Source organism: Propithecus coquereli, unplaced genomic scaffold (assembly GCF_000956105.1).
Source record: "Propithecus coquereli isolate 6110/MARCELLA unplaced genomic scaffold, Pcoq_1.0 Scaffold427, whole genome shotgun sequence".
Taxonomy (NCBI): Eukaryota; Metazoa; Chordata; class Mammalia; order Primates; family Indriidae; genus Propithecus; species Propithecus coquereli.
In genome coordinates, this window is record NW_012150030.1 from 1,644,484 (window position 1) to 1,661,827 (window position 17,344).

The window sequence follows — 17,344 nt, forward strand, 5'->3', positions numbered from 1 at the left end:
CCAGAGCTCCCGCGCGTAACTACCAGCGCATTCTGCCTTGCCCATTGCTGATGTGAGGCAGAGGAAGGTGGTGTCAGCTCAGCATCCTGCACAGGGCAGCTGTGATGAGGACATCTGTCCCTTCCCCGGGGGCTCTTACCATCATGTGCTCGCCACAGAAGATGATCCAGAAGGACAGGAGCATTGCATAGAAGATGCCCTGTCGGATATCACCAAACAACAGCATCCAGGTCCAGTCGAACCCAATGGAAAACCACTCCACTGGGATATTGATAAAGGTCATGGAAATGCCAAGGGCAAAGATGACTCTGAGGGTGGGAAAATATCAGGAAAGTCACTTTATTCATCTGAAAGGCAGAGTTTCACAAAATACTCAGAACCCAATTTTGAGAATTGAGATGTTACTTATTGGGACTGAAGCCATTTGATCAGTTTCTTAGCTCTCGTACTAAGTTGCCACATAGAGAGGTAAAATGTCCTGTTTGGTTGGCACCACTGCAGAATGGAGAAGTGTTAACATTAACCTTTCTCTGTAATTGAACCTAACCCCTAATGCCACACACTTTATTGTGGTACCACCTCAGATTAAGAGCTTCCGACAATGCTTTTGCCCCCTTGCCTTCTCAAATATGCCTCGATGAGTACAATTGTCCTCTCTTAGTCAGGTTATCATTAACCTGATCATTAAGAACACTCAGTATGATTGTGATATCCTCAGCAACTCTGAGTTATATAAGCATATTCATTTCAATAATAAATGACTCCAAATACATTTGAAATATAAATTCTTTTGGTTGCTTATTTAGCTTTTATTTCACTTTGCCCCATCACACTATTAACTTGCACTTCTCTATTAAAATATCATTCTTATATCACTGATTTAGTCATACTTTTTCCACACCCATGAAATGCGTATGTTCATGAAGCACAGGTCATGTGCCAGGCATTGCATGAGGGCTACAGATACCTAAATGAATAGGACCGGTTTTCTCACTCACGGAGATGCATTTAGTGAGAGAGGCAGAGAAAGAGACAACTGGAATAGAGTATGATAAGCAACGTCATACAAGTATAAAAGCATAGAAGGCTGCTCCTGGCACTTATGACTTTGACAGAGGCAGAAATTGAGCTGAACTGTGAGTGGAAGTTAGGGAGGTAGAAAGGGTGTTCCAAGCAGAGGGCAGAGCCCAGATGGAGGTACAGAGGCTGGAAGAGCCTGGCCCATTTGGGGATCTGCATGTAGCACATATCAGGAAATGACAGGACATGAGACCAGAGAAATAAAAAGGGCCAACTTTGTGAAGAAACTTGCATAGCCCTTTGGGGAATTTAAAATTTATCTTGAAGAAACCATGGAGTGGCATGATTCATTCATTCATTCGAGAAATATTTATTAAACTTCTACTATGTGCAGTCACTATTTTAGATGCTGGGGATAGAGTAGTGAACAAAATAAGCAAGGATTCTGCTCGCTGGGGTGACGGGAGAGTACAGGGAAAAGATAATAAATAAATGAAGAATGAGCATTATGGAGAAAAATGAAGCTAGGCAAGAGAATGGAGAGTGATGGGGGTATGATTTTACATAAGGTGGACAGGAAAAAGCCTCTCAGATAACAGACATTAGAGCAGGGCCTGAAGGAAATGAGAAATTGAGCCAAAAAGACATTGGGAAAGAGCATGTCAGATGAAGAGAAAGGCAAGTGCAAAGGCCCTGGGGTGAGGAATGCCAGATGTATTTGAGCACCCTCAAGGGGGCTGTTGGGTGGAGAAGAGGACAGGAGATAAGATCAGAGGTGGCAAGGGGCCAGATCATTAAAGGGTTTATAGGCCATAGCAAAGAATAGGAGAAGCCTGTGGAGGGAGAGTTGTGACAGAGGAGTGACAGGATCTGATTAACCAGCTGCTGTGTGAATAGACTGTAGGGAGGAACAGGGTGGAAGGAAGGAGAGCAGTGGAGAGGCTGTTTCCAGTAATGCAGGTGGGAAAGGACGGTGAGTTAGTTAGAATAGGGTAGTAGCAGTAGAAACAGTGAGATTTCCTGGTGGGTGGGTCGAGAGGTGTGCATAAAGAAGTACAGGATGACTCCTACCTTTCCAGCCTGAGCACCTGAAACGATGGAGTTGCCTTTGACTAAAATGGGAGAGCCTGGGAGGGAACAGGTTTGAAGCGGGAGGAAATCCAGTGCTGTTCATTGTACACATGTTATATTTTCCATGCAAGTGAAGACGTTAAGTAAACAGCTGGAATATTTGGGTCAAGGGTTGGGAGAGGCTGAGGTTAGAGACATAAATTAACAGTCATCAGAGGCTAAGTGAGTTTTAAGACCGTGAGGCTAGGTGAGATCACCTGTGGAAACAGCACGGCTAATAAAGAGAAGAGGTCCAAAGACTGATCTGTGGCTCCGCAGTCCAAGAGGTTGGAAAGGTGGAAGGAAACAGGGATGGAGATTGAGCGAGGTCAGCAAAGGAGAGGAACCAAGAGGAGGGGGAAGGAGGCCCCTGGAAGAGAAAGGGAGCGATTGATTACGTCCCAGGCTGGTGAGGAGCTGAGAAGAGTGAAGACTGAAAAATGACCTTTGGATTTGGAACGTCAAGGTCACTGGTGATCCCGTGAAGAGCAGTTTTAGTGGTGTGGTGGTGTTAGGTGGATAGTTAGGATCTCTGGCTCTTCTCAGGACGGGGGCACCCTGCTTTGGTGCTGTTCCAAGCAATTGCTCCACCTGGGAAGAAGGATAAGGGCGGGCACTCCATTTTGGTGTTGCCCTATCCTTAATGCTATCCCGGGCAACTGCTACACCTGGGGAAGGAGGGAATGCTTTCTCAGTCTGGGAATTCCCCAGCCCAGGCATGATAGGATTTGGAAAGTCACCTAGAGTAACCTAAGGGTAATTATTATGCCATTAGCTTGAATCTGCATTGTGGTTCACCACCCCCAGGTGGGCTTTCTTAGAGGAAGCTTGTACACAAAGATGCAATTTTGAGGACACCTGTTGATTATCCCACACCTCCCGAGAGCCCTCCTCTAGACTGGGCTAATAAAAAGAAACAATCCAAGAAGTCAGAGAGAGTGAGTTGAGTGAATGAAAGAATGAGTGACTGAGTCGGTCTCTCTCTCTCCACTTGCAGACACAGACCCATTTTGTTTTATAATAAAGACCTGCTCGTGTGAAACTGCTTCCTGCCTGGGGTTACTTCGTCGTACTGGCCCTGCTGGTGGTTTTTCCAAGATAATAGTCTGGACTTGACACACTTTGGTGCGTCTGGTCATTCTTCAGCCAAGAGCACACTAGGAACCAAGGGCAGACAACCACCCTGACATTTTTGGCACCATGACTCGGATTCTTAGAGTGAGAAGAATCCAGACTAGAATGGACTCAAGAGAGAACAGAGAAGAAGACATGTGGACAAGATTTCTGAGACGTCTTGCTGTAAAAAGGGCAGAAGAGAGCATGTGGCTTCAGGGGGAAACTGGAAAAGGGAGAGTTTTGTGTAAGGACGGGCAATGGCAGAGCATGTTTGTATATTACTGGAAAGGATCCTGCAGAAAGGGAGACGTTGATGCTGGGGGAGAGAAAGGGGGTCTATCTGCAAGAGCACTGTCCTTCTGGAAGCGAGAGGGGTTGCTTAGTGAGCATCAGGGCAGCTCCTCCACTGCAACAGGGAGAAGCATCTGATTCTGACTGTTGCAATGGCGAGCGAAGACAGGAGAAAGAGCCAAAAAGATAAGAATGGCAGAACCCCAGGATTTAATTACAATTTGCATGTGAAACCTAAAGGAGAAAAAGGAGTCCAGGATGACCCCTGGTCAAATCACTGGCCCAAATCACACACCGGCTGCTTGAACTAGACTCCAGCAAAGACAGGAGCGTGCCCGGCCCTGGGAAACCAGCTCTTACTTTTCCAGAAGCACGGGGGGTCGGGACATCCTGGTGATCCTCCTCCAGTACCACACCATCACGATGAAGATGCTGGGCGTAAGGAAGGTCTTCATGGCAAACCACACCTTGGTGAAGCCTCCATTTTGGTGGATCCCCTAGACAGAGTCCAGTGATAATTTTGAAGGTGAATATGTCTTAGTATTATTTTCTAACATCAAATGCATGCTGGGGAGAGGTGAGTGGAGACCTTGTCTGCTGAACTTCCATGATCCAGAGCTTTCAGATTCACAGCATACACTGTCCTCACACACCCCGGCCCCTCCTCGGGCATTGTGGCAATATATATCAAAAGGCTTAAAAATGGGCCCATTGTATGCTAAGGGCATGAGACTGAGAAGTAAAGAGGGCCGCACATTCACAGTAACGACCCTCATGCTCTGGGGTCTGGGAGAAGTGCAGAGAGTTTGAGGCAGCCTTACTATTTCCAATAGATGGTGTCTGAATTCTCCTACCTGTACTCACCAATTTTACAAAGCTAATCATGGTTAAACACATACCTTAGAGGTACAGATTAACAGGGCACACTGGAAGCATTGTCCGCCCAGCCACTCACCCCAAAAAAGCCACATTTAGGGTAGAACCAGATATTTTAGGTAAAAAGCAGAGACAGCTTTTGTTTTTTAACACTTTTCTTAGTTCTCCAATCCTCGTCAGAGCTTCATATCAGACTGATCTGGTCTAAAAGGGCTAAAAGAGCTTTTTTCCCCCATGCTAAGGAAAGATTATGAACATGATCAAGGATTTTTCTGTAAGATTTTCATTGAAAAGTTTCAGATATCCTAGATGCTCAATGTGTTGAGATTGGTAAATGTATTAAGGAAAATCTATACAATACAATCAAAGCAGTATTAGAAAGTATATTTATATTCTATTCGCCATTTATGTTATATATACCATTAAATGAAGAAAGCAAGGAATAAAAGTCAGTTCAGTGTGATCCCATCTTCTGTAAGGAAACTATTACTTATGTATATATGTACAGAAAAATCCTGGAAGGAGATATATGGAAACCTCAATAGTGGTTATTTCTCTAGGTAGGATATTACAGGTAACTGTTATGCTCTTCTGCAGCTTTACCTACACTTTATAATCTTCTATGATAAATATGTATTTCTTGTGTGACTTTTTTTAGATTAAAAATAAATAGCCTCCTTACTTCATATGTTCTACTTTTCTCCCAATTAAACAAATAAAATGGAAAAAACCTAAAACACCACTGTTCCCTTTAACATTTGCGCTTACAAGGTGAAACACGTAGAAAAGAAAATTTACTTTTATCTTGGTGCTATTCATTATGCAATTATGACTATAATATCATGATCTTGTAATAGCTATAATGATCTTAAGTGATCTCAAACCCATTTAATATCTTAAGTGGGTGCAATAATTGCACTGTTTTCAATTTCTGTAATCTCTCACACAAATGAATTCACTTTATGATCTCGGCTGTCATGGTTATGTTATTGTTCCCATTTCTCAGATCAGACAAGTGAGGCGGGGAGCTGCCAAGAGTGAGATGGAGTTCTTTTCCAATATACATGCCGAGAACCAGTGTGCTTGGCCAGTGTCCTAGCGTCACAGCCCGCTGGATCAGTGTCATTCACTTACCACCAACCGAATATCCTTGATTTCCCCAATGCCCACGTTGATTTTCTTCTTCTCATTCACAGGCAGCCGGATGTTTAAAAGGTAAAACTTATGAGCCACAGACCCGATTTCCATGAAAGGAAGCACATCACATTCATAGTAACGGCCCTCATGCTCTGGGGTCTGGAAAAAGAGCAGAGGGTTTGAGGCAGGATCACTACTTCCAATAGACTGTATCTGCATTCTCTTACTTGGACTCCTATCACCAATTTTAAAAAGCTAATGTTTAAAGGTACACCTAAGAGGTACAGATTACAGGGCACATCACCCAGCTACCCCCAGCCCTAAAAAAAGAAAAAAAAGAAAAAAAGTCAGCCACATTCAAGGTAGAACCAGAAATTTTTGGCAAAAAGCAGAGATACATCTTAAATCTCTTAACACCTTTCTCGGGTCTATAATCTTCTTAAGAGCCTCACATCAGACTAATCTGGTCTACCAGGGCTATGAGAGCTTTTAATTTGCAGTGTGTCATCAGAGATCTTTAAGGCTCTATGGAACAGTCAACTTCTTAAATGTTTAGGAGGAAGCTCTTGCTGAAGTTCATTACACTCTTTGATGATGGCCAATTATTTTCATGGTTTGGGCCTGAAGGAGAAGCTACAAGAAGCTGAAAATATTTTCTTTTTATTGATTGACAGGAAAAGAAGCAACCCAAGGAGTCCTTGGAATCTGCACAAGACAGAAAGGGAAGAAAGGTAATAATGAGATTATATACTAGAGAAACTCACTCAGAATTTTTTGCCTCACAGCACAATTCACTATTGCAAGGATGTGGAAACAACCCAAGTGCCCGTCGATTCATGAGTGGATTATTAGAATTTGGTATATGTATACAATGAAATACTACTCAATTATTAGTAACGACAGTGACCTAGCACCGCTTATATTTTCCTGGATAGAACTTGAGCCCATTATCCGAAGTGAGGTCTCACAAGATCAGAAGAATGGGCTCCACATGTACTCACCATCAAATTGGCACTGACTGATCAACCCCGTGGTGCTCACACGGAAGTAATATTCTCCAGGGATTAGGGGGTTGGGGGTTGGGGGAGTGGTAAACTTACAACTGATGGACGTGGTGAGCATTGTAGAGGGGAAGGGCACGCCTCTAATCCTCGCATGAGTGAGGCAAAGACATAAAATGTAACCAAAATGTTTGTACCCTCATAATATCCTGAAATAAAAATAAAAAAAGAAAAAAAGAATTTTCTGCCTCAAAAGTTTCCTAACTGCCCAATAGGCAAGGTGGCAGAAAGGAGCAGAAATCCTAATAAAAATTTAGTCCAGTTTCTAGAAAAGGTTCTTGGGATTCCTTCTTGCCAAACAATTTCAGAGGTACTGCCCTGCCACGGTGGCGGGAGACTGGAGAGTAGGGCTCCTTACTGGAGAGCCAGAGCTCACCCTGCAATAAACAGACCTGCACAGGGACAGAAGACACACGTGGCGGAGGCAGGGCAGGTAAACCCCTGGCTCACGTGCTCCCACTCTCTTCCCTCCCCACTGTGGCAGACGTAACTCACTGGTCACATCCATTTTTTATCCTCCGAGGTGAGAGTGGCTCTTGGTCAGACACAACCAGTTGATTAGAGTTGGCATGGGAGATTTTTAAAAATTCTTCTGTAGAAAGAATTCTGCTTCTTTTTCAAACGTCCATTGCAAGGTGGATGATTCTTCCTGTACAGATTATTTTTATCTCCCCTCTACTCTTTTCTCTTATACTTACACATCAGGGCTGGAACTGGGGCTCTGCATGTACTACTGAAAACATATCACAGGCTCTAACCCACCCTCAGATTAAGCTGCTTTGAGGAGGTTGATTACCATCTGTGCTAACAGCAACAGGACAATTTTCTGATGTGTTATAAATAAAAAAAATCAAGGTATTGTTCTATTTATAGAAATAGAGAATTTGAGGGGGAAAGGAACAAAACTACCATTTGATGTGTGTCTTGCCCGAGGTCCCAAAAGTAGTAGGACGAGGACATGGGCCTTGCGAGTCCAGTCGTGCCATCCTGCTGCCCCCAGTTCTGATGGGGAAGAGGACACCCGGTGCGGCAAGATGGAAGAAATGACTCTGCCTCCGCCATGCCCAAAGGCAGGCACTGTGCTGGGATGAAGAGAGTCCTGAACTCCAGGCCAGGAGGCTCCAACTCTAGTCCCGACCTTGTCCTTTGCTGCATACATCTTGGGTCACCCACCTCATTTAGCCTCAGTTTCCCCCTAAGTAAAGTGAGAATGTTAAATAAGATGGTCTCTGGGGTCACTTCTAATTTCCTGCCATGGGTTTCTGGGTGTCCTACACTTCCCTGTCTACAGTAAGGGTAACACCACCACCACCCAGGAGACAAATCTGCCTAAGTTCAACAAATTTACAGACACACATTGGCTTCCGGGAGTCTGGCCTGGCCTGTCTCAGAGACACATTCACTGTATCCTGTTAGGGACTTTTTTTCACGCACTGAAGTTCTGCCTCTGCCAGTATTTAGGGCATTTAAGAAGAAAGATTCCTCTCCCTTCTCCTTCCTTTCCCCCACCCGCCTCAGTCCTCCCCCAACTCCAGCATGAGACTGGCTAATTAGGACAAATTACAGCAGGTGGCAACTTGACTTTTTTTTTTAAACTTCACAATCCACCAGGGACTAAAAGCTTTAAAGCAATTTTTCATTTAATCTTCAGACCCAAGACTAAATTTCACTGCAATCAGAAAGCACAGATCTGATGATTCATTTCCTTCACACCTTTCAAGGTTTAATATCTTTCTTGAAAGGTATCAACACATCCTAAAGATAATTAAGCAGCCATCATTAAGAAGCAGTTGCAGCAAACACCCCTCTCCCTCCCTCTGCTGGGGGGAGGGCGGCTGCACATGTATAAGTAAGGTGCGAAATGACTTTCCGTTTTCTGAGGATGAAATTCCATATCCGAAAGCCCTCTAGCTTGGATATTCAACCAGTCTCTCCTCTCAAAGATGTCATCAACTTGCAGTGACAGCTAGAAAGGTTTTCATTAATTTCCTCCATTGCATACAAAGATCTGAAAATGGTAGCTAGTGCTCTCTCCTGCTTCCTCTTGGGTCTCTCTACAGATGGCTTTGGTGGGGTGGGGTGGGAAGCCCTATATTTGGCACTCAGCAGAGGGTCTAGGGCAGCGGCTCTCAATCTTTATCAAGCTTAACGTAATGAACTGAAGGCCTGTCAAAACACAAACCCCCTGGTCCTGCCCCCTGAGATTGTGATTCAATAGGTTTTGGGTGTGGCCTGGGAAGCTGTGTTTCCTACCAGCTTTCAGGTAACGCTGATTCCGTTGGCCCTTTAGACCATAATTTCTATAGATCTGGTCTAGGAAACCTAGGGGAGCTCCAGGTACTGCAATAGGTGCTCAGGTTGTAGGGTGTAAGGTTTGCCTGTGAACCTCAGTTTACACCTCCTGTGCTGGCGGCCCATCCAGTTACCATCTCCTTTGACCCTCAAGTGTCTCAGACAAGATGTTACATTATAAGGTCATCCTGCCTATGTTCATTATCTCATCTGGTCCTCACAAACGCTCCCAAGGTACAATTATTATCCCATTTTGCAGATGAGAAACTGAAGCTCAGATGGATTATGGAAGGTTATCTGGTCACAGTCAGAGATACCTCCTGGAAAGCCAAGTGTGCTTTGCCCCAAATCCATTTAACTCATGTTAATACTGTGGGACTGCCCCCACCCCACCTTCCTCCTGTTTAGGGAAGGGTGAATAAGGCTGGGGCATTATACTCAGGTGATGTTCTCACTGATGTTCCTAGTATTTCACAGGAAACCCCAACTTCACAGTTATAGGCAAAAGAAAAGTTAGGAGAGGCCAGCGGTAGGATAGGAAAGGAACTAAATCGTTCAAAGGAGCGGGTATTACAAAGCTGTCCAAATCCTGCAGGGGCAACTGAGCTGAAGCTGTCAACTGAGAAAAGACATAGTTAAGAACGTGCTTCAGTGGAGAGTCTGGCCTCTCATGCACTTCTTGCAAGGAAAATGAGAACATCTCTGCCCCTGAAAGAACACCAGAGATCACCCAGCTGGTGGTGCTCCAGGCCAACACCCTTGAGGAGTATGGTGTGAGCAACCATGAGTAATAATAACCGTGGCTCCATCTCACCTTCACTGAGACTTTCAAAAGCGGGTGGGGCGAGGGGAGGGTATATACGAGCAGCACCTGCCATTTGAAAAGGCTCCCAGCTTATACCACCCAATCCCACAGTCTCCTGGGGGTCAGAGTCAATCCCAATGTTTTAATTTACGAGGAATCTAAGGGTTTAACCCACAGGAAAATGTCTCCCTACTCTCAATGCAGGATAGTGACCTCCCTCCAGTGGGGGTGTTGAATGAGTTCTCCTGGAAAAACTGGAGAAGGGTGAGTTCTAAAAATGGGTAAAACAGCCAGGAGGTCTTAAATGAAACTACATTTCCTCCCTCAGGTCCTGTATTTGTCTGTGGTTTTCGCTGGGATTGTTAGTCTTCATACCTGCACATTAACTTTGGCAACACACAGATGCCTAAGAAACTGGGAAGCAGACACAAGTATTGGATGTAACACAAACAGATTAGATTCTCACCCTTCACAATAACTTAGCAATGTTCTCCAAACACTTTCAGCTATTTACCAAATAACCAAGAATTGTTTTATGGAAAGAAACAACTAAACCATTTAAAACATACATTCTTTCCTGTTCTTTCCTCCTTTGCAGGGACATGAAATAATCGACATTGCTCTTCTCTCTCCTAAGATGAAGGATAATGACCAACCTTTGTGGGTCATGCATGCAAAGAAATAAGGGACACATTTGTGAAGTATAAGCAAATCTTTCCACATACCTGGGCACCAAATAAAAACTCCATCAACTTAGACATCAAGGTATCGTACCTTGGGAGACGTGAAGGTGCATTTGAGTTTCCGTGGGACTCTCTCGTGGGCCATTTCAGTCCACTCAGCAAGCATATCATCACGGTAAGCCAGGGAAACGTCCATGGAGACTTCTGCATTTTCTCCTGTAAGAATGCACAGTTCAGAAATGGCTTTGGGAAAGATACTTTGGAAACAGTTCAAGAAATTCCTTCAGGCTGTCCCACGGAAACCAACAAAAGAGATATATTCATTCCTATCACATTCCAAACCTGAAGGCTTAAAAGTCATAGGATGAAAGTCTCGGCTGAATGCTGAGTGCTCTCCCATAACCACTCTTCCAGAAAGTTAAGAGCTTCCACTAAACTCCTCCAGAGATGGAGGACTCACTCCTTCTGAGGCAGCTCAAATGGTCAGTTTCTGACCCATGGTCAGGACTTCTTCTGTAACTTGTACTACTCGTCCTAGGTCTGCCTGGAGTAGGCACATGGACAATGAGGTCCTTCCTTCTTCCACACAAAGTGCCTAAGGTGCTTGAAAACCATACCTCATCTGCCTGTGTTTTCCCTCCTTTCTGATAAATAGGACCAAATTTTTTGACCACCCCTCAGATATGATTTAAGTCCCTTTGGTTCTCTCCTTTGAACACACTCTGGTCTGAAAGCACCTTCTTAAAATTACTCCCCAAAGTTCTCAAATATAGGATCTGCTCCTTCTCTAAAACTCGAAACCTCTTCATATTGTAGACAAAGTTAATGTAAAAGGCAAAAAGTTTTTCCAAAATTAAAAACTTATACACAGATAAGAATATGATAATGAACAAATAATTGTACAAATGAATGCTCATATGTACTTCCCATTATCAGTAAGGGCCATAAATGAGTTTAACTCACCACAGAACTCATTAAGGAGATTAGATTAATAAAAAGTGCATCTACTCATTTTGTCTGTTTTATATAGACAAAACATTGAGCAAGTTTAAGACAGAGAGGTCTCAATAAGGAACAACAACAACAAAAAGGACAAACCACATTTCCAAAAAGATTGAAGAGCCCGCTACCACTAGGGCTATGAACATGGGCTCAATTCTAGGTTTTGCCTACTCAGTATGTCTCAATATCTGGGCACCTGAGTTTGCTCATCTGAAAAGTAATACCCACTTTGGTATTATCCAGGGTTGTGATAAGGATAAAGATTAAAGGTCGAGTTAGTGAAAACACTGCATGCTGCCTAGTGTGGAGTAGGTGCTTAATAAATGTTTACTGAATCTGAATACATACAACTCACAGGGGAAAAAGATAAGAATAACTGCTATATGAAAAATTAGGGCTTTTCTACCCACTGGTCTAGTGTGGTTTAAAGCTGGTAAGTCCCTCTTTCTTGGAGGAAATCCAGGAAGAGGAAGAGATGATATGCAGAAGAAGGGATGTGAGGTCACTCTGATGTAGAGGCAACCCTCAATGAACAACTGCACCCACTACCTTAGTAGTATTATTTAAATCCTCAGTCAAACATGGTGAATTGAACACTGTGTTTTCCTCCCCTTCTTCCTGAAATTCCACAAAAAAAGACAGTAAAGGGAAACAAAAGATATTAAATCACAAGGGGAAAACACTGTAGAGACATGAGCAGACCAGAGATTACAACAATTTTTTACAGATGAAATACAGTTGAAGGTTTCCTGGAAGCCATAGCCTAAACTCCCAGGGAGGAAATAGTCTGGAAAAGTGGGCCAATGTGTCTGACAGAACCCTAAGCCACTCAGAATTTGAAAGTAACAGGGGTTGCAGAAGGCAGGGTAATGCATGGTACAGAGAACAGGTGACTGGGTCACGATGTGCACATGGAATGGCCAGACCCTCAGTTCTCCCACATCCTCCCGTCTCTGCACAGTCCAAGGAGAGAGTCTGGACTTGAGGACACCAGATAGTACAGAGACCCGGGGCTGAACATAGGGAATAGCAAGAATCTGCAGAAGAAACTGTGCAAGCCCCCACTTGGCAGCTGCAATGCTCAGTTTGTCCATGCCCTTGTCTAGGGACCAGACTGGCTACAACTGCTCCCACTTAGCAGCCTCAGTCGTCAACAGAAAGAATGGGCCAGAGCTCCCAGCTGGGAGGCAAATCATAGGCACCAAGATATATCCTTTTCACTTCTAACACTAGGATTAGGAACTGGGACTTCCAGCTATGTTGAAAGGGCACTTGAGGAAACACAGGACTCAAGGGTACACATCTGAAAAGCCATAAAAGGAGTTATCAGCTTCTAACAGGCTGTGAGCAGCTCACATAGGGTATTCCTCAGAGTTCTTGGGTTCAGAGCAGCAAGGGCCTTGGACATAGGCAGGAGGGGCCCTGGATCTGGGTGCCACAATTCTAAAGGGTCTGGCTCTCTTCCTTATAGCTGTCCCCTTCCTTATAGGACAGGAAGATGCCCAAGGGAAGGGGACACCTAGAGCCTACCCATCCCCCTTCTAGACCATGAAACAAGAATGCGGGACCCCAGAACCCTCTGCCCAGACAGCTCTGATCCTACTTCCAAGGCCTGTGTGGCCTCTTCCCCAGATCCAGCCTCCCAAGAGGAACTAGACAACCACTTGTGCACCCTTGGGTGGTCAGGAGTGGTCAAAAGGCTGCTATTTGTAGGAAGATACGAACAGAGCTTGAGCCTGGGTAGTTGGGATGTCCACACACAAGCATACAAGGCCCCTCTCTGTATGAGATGGAGCCAGGGATGGGAAGAAAAGGAGGGGGAGAGGCCCACACTTCCTGGTCAGTCACACTTTGATGCAGAATTCCAAGGAGAATTCCAATTGAATCCTAAATTCAAACTTGGCTTTCCAGGTCATTATGAAGATAAGTTTTTCATAATCAGAGGATGGAACATATTTGGCTTACCAGTTTGTTGGCCTGATTTATCACTTTTACACTTAGACATATGGCAGGCGTGCCTTCATTGATACTCTTGCCCTGGGCCCCACAAATGTTGGGGGCGGGCCTGGTTCAGAGCAGGTGCCTCAGGGAGAGGAGGCTAGGTAGGCTCGCCTGGTGGTCTGCTCCCAGCTTCAACAGTTATCTAATGTGTTGAGGATCCTCCAAGGAAAGACTGTTTTAAAATACGTTGTTAAAAACAAAAACTGTAAACACTATTTTAATGTACAATTACTCCATTGAATGAAAGCACAGAAGCCCCTGTGACTTCTGTGCTTGCATTTAATTGACCTCATTTAATTCTCCCAACTACTCTATGAAGTGGACATGGATATTTCCTTTTGATTAATGACTAAACTGAGGTCCTCAGATATTAAGCAACTTGCATTAAACATACTACAGTCAGCAACATGAGGAAGATGACTATTTTGCGATTGCTTTAAAAGACAACCATCTTTTTTGCACTGTTTAAAGCAAACGGGCTAAGTTGTGATAAAGAAGCCCTTCAAACCAGTCACACAATATGAATATGCTAAGTCTTTAATAAATGCAACGGCTCTCCTTCGTCAGATGCTAGCATGTGCCAGGGCTCTCTCCTTTGGCCCTCACGACTGTCCTATGAGGAAGAAGTTATACAAATCGTCCAAGAAAACATGGTTAATAAGAGGCAGAGCTGGGATTTCAACTTCAGTCCAGATCACTCCAGGGCCCTGCTACTCTCTACTACCTTTATTGGTAGAAAAGAGTAGAATTCAGAAGAAATATAGCAGCCGAATCAAGAACATTTTGTGGAAATTAGCCACTCAACTCAGACCAAATACCCTTCCAAGCTTTCTACAGGAGAAAAATATGCAGTGTTCCTGGGAGGCTGCAAGTATGGCTCGTAATAATGTCCAGAATTCTCTAGTCTGAGCTTTGAGCAAAAGAACTGCTGAAACCAACACAATGTCATTTCATAATCTGACCAGAGAAGCATGATGTGGTTTAAAGAGAACTGAGCTAGAAGTCTGGGAACACCGGGGCTGGTGTCACAATTCTGCCCCTAACCACGTATGTGGTCACAGACAGGCTGGGTGTGGACAGGGGAGCCAGCCTTGGCTCAATGAGGCAGCTGCTTTGAGCTCCAGTCAATAGCTGTCATGAGGAAGCACAGGTGTGTCTTACCAGATCTTATTTTTTTTGAAGAGAAGCCAGAAATTCAGGTTTTTATAAAACATCTCCCAATTTTTAAATGTCAGTAAGTAATTCATGAAAAACAAACAAACAAACAAACAAATCTCTGTGTAGGTCAGTTAGTAAAACTTCAGGTGACCTCCCAGCCACTCTGTTGAAGAGACACCAATTTCTTCATGCTGGCCACCACAACACCATTTTTGCCTTTCCACTTCACATCAAGCAAAGTTCTTCCTAAAGCTTTCTATTAGTGGTCATTAAATTTATATGGCATGTTCTGCCCGATCCTCATACATCATCTCCTTACTTCCTGTGCACCTCTGGGGCAGAGGTGTCATCATTCCTGTGTATGAGGTGGAGAAGTCAAAACTTAGAACGCCCAATCCCTAGAAACACCAGACTCAGCATTCTAGAACTTCATGGGCTGTGGTCTTATGGCATTTTGCCATCTTTCATGGTGTACATAAAAAATAGAAATCACTGGGAGACTGGTCTGTTCAAGTGACCCTCTTGCCTCCCTCACTGGACTGTGTGGTATCTCCCCTCTACCCTCCCACCAGCATGGATGCTTGGGTTCCTTACTCATTAGAACAGGACTTACCTCCTAGGATTTTGTTATCATTATATTAGTAACTGCATGTAAAATGCTTAGAACAGAGCAGAAAGCCCTGAAGGGTGAGCTATCGTTGTTATCATTTTATTAGGAAAGTGGAATCAACCTTTAATTCAAAGGAATTACCAGGTTTCAGGCACAAGGAGCTTCCCACCATGCACCCCTAATCCAAACCTGAGTCACAAACCTCAGAAATAGGAAAGCACTGGGCAGAGGAACACAGCAAAGCTGTGAAGTTGGCCCTCTGAATCATTTTCCCTTCTGCCTTCGATGGACTCGAAAATAAAGTTCAGCTTTAATGACTATGTTGCATTTAATAAAACATTGGTTTTGTGACTCCCGGGATACTGCATGGGCAATACTTCGCCTCCGCCCCCACCCTCCGGAGATAATGAAGGCAAAGAATCCAATTTGAACTCCCTGGGAGAGTGGCAGGAAAGCCAGGCTACAGTTGGCTCTGGAAAACCTTCCCTATAAAACAAGGACGCTGGTTATACCAGTTCCATGGGGCATGGTTGTAGGGTATGAGCATAAGACATTTATAGATTTGAAATCAATCCATGGTTTCCCATACCTATAACCAGATCAGCAGCTTTGGTAGAGAGAGGTACTATGGGCTGACCAAGCTTCATGTTTCTCAAATGGCTTTGGGGACATATTTTGGTTGGGTGGAGAATTCATTCAGAATCTCAGGAAGGGAAGTGTGGAAAGGCACTGCAGCTCCCCACACTTACTACTTCCAGCCTGTTATGGGGCCGGCACTCAGACACGGGAGAAAACCTTGCTCCAGGGTTCTGAAGGAGCAGACTCGGACTGCAGAGCATTGTCACAGGCAGAAAGACCCACACCTTTCCGCATTGGGATGCGCCGACTGATCACATCTTCAAGAAGTCCTCATCTCTATCCTAGTCGTATTGCCATGCCTGCCTGAGAAAAGCACTGGCCAATCTGCTTTCCTGCAGGCAAGTGGAAAGTCAGAGAAAAGAACAAGTCCCTTCTATAAGCCAAAAGTGATGGGGGACAAATAGCTAGGAAAGAGGTCCGACGTCCCCAAGAAATCTGAGGTAGCTGCTTAATGTGCCTAAAGCTTCATTGAGAAAGTTATTGGGGTGCTTCTCACCTGTACTTTACACCCTCTCAATATTTGAAATGGGTATTTGCCAGCCAGGATAGGACACAGAGCACAAGTTTGGGGACCAAACAGACCTGGTTTTAAATTCTGCCTTTATATCTTTTTGGCCGAGCAACCTTGAATAAGTCTCAGTTTCCCGCCTTGCAGGATGGAAAGAGGGGGGCCACTTCCCAAGGCTGTTGAGCACCTGGCACACAGCACTTAAAAATACAAGCTCCCTTTCTATCCAGTGCCAGGATCGTTAGGTTATCCTGTTGACCAATTAACTGTAAATAAGGGAAAAAAGTGGGAGGGCAGGTCACATGAGAGAAAATAAAGAATTATTTTATAGTCATCAAAAGCTTTTAGTTTCCTAGAGATATCTTGAGTTTCCTGGGCCTTTGCCCTGGGAAAAAAACCAAAGAGGTTTCAAAATGCTCATGTGCATTCCCACGTTCCATAGGGGAGCTGCCAGTCACCAGAGTTTGTTTGCGTAACCTCAGAAGAAGGCCACGCAGACCGGCCTCCTCCCAGCCTCCGGCAGACATATAATCTGGGGTTATTTATGCCAGCATTCCTGCACCAATCAAAAACTCTCTGACCTGGCTTGTATTTTTCTTGACGCTTTCAATTAAGGAAATAACAAAACCAACACTGTCCTATATCCATAGTTAGGTCTGGCAAAAATGGACTCAGCTAATTATAAATTTGGCCCCGGCTGTTTTCTTAGGATGCCCTACAGGCCTGGGTGTGAGCGGTTATAAAAATGAATGAGTGCAATTATTTCACAAACCAGCCTAACAGTTTGGTTCATATTACCTCTCTCGTCTTTCCCCATCATGTCAAGCATTTGCATTGTGGAGAAATATTTTCCAAATGTAAGAAGACATATTTCTAAGCATCATCAAAATGGTCCCTTGCTGTGCTCTGATGCATTGTCACCTGGTTGAAGTCACATGTCTGTGTATGAAACATGACCAGGACAAGGGAGAACGTTGTTCATATCAGGTCCTTTGTAAAGTGTCATTTTCAGTTAGAAAACATCCACTAATTCCT

General features: G+C 44.3%; 1 protein-coding gene across 2 annotated transcripts in view; it reads right to left on the reverse strand.

The window, feature by feature from the left end:
* The window catches only part of WLS (wntless Wnt ligand secretion mediator), a 127,410-nt gene that overhangs the window by 51,730 nt on the left and 58,336 nt on the right, over positions 1–17,344 (reverse strand). For both annotated transcript variants that reach the window (XM_012653773.1, XM_012653774.1), the window contains exons 3-6: positions 10,483–10,607; positions 5,548–5,709; positions 3,898–4,034; positions 140–308 (exon numbers count right to left, since the gene is read on the reverse strand). In XM_012653773.1, coding sequence (XP_012509227.1) covers positions 140–308; positions 3,898–4,034; positions 5,548–5,709; positions 10,483–10,607 — 593 coding nt within the window. The remainder of the gene's footprint in view (positions 1–139; positions 309–3,897; positions 4,035–5,547; positions 5,710–10,482; positions 10,608–17,344) is intronic.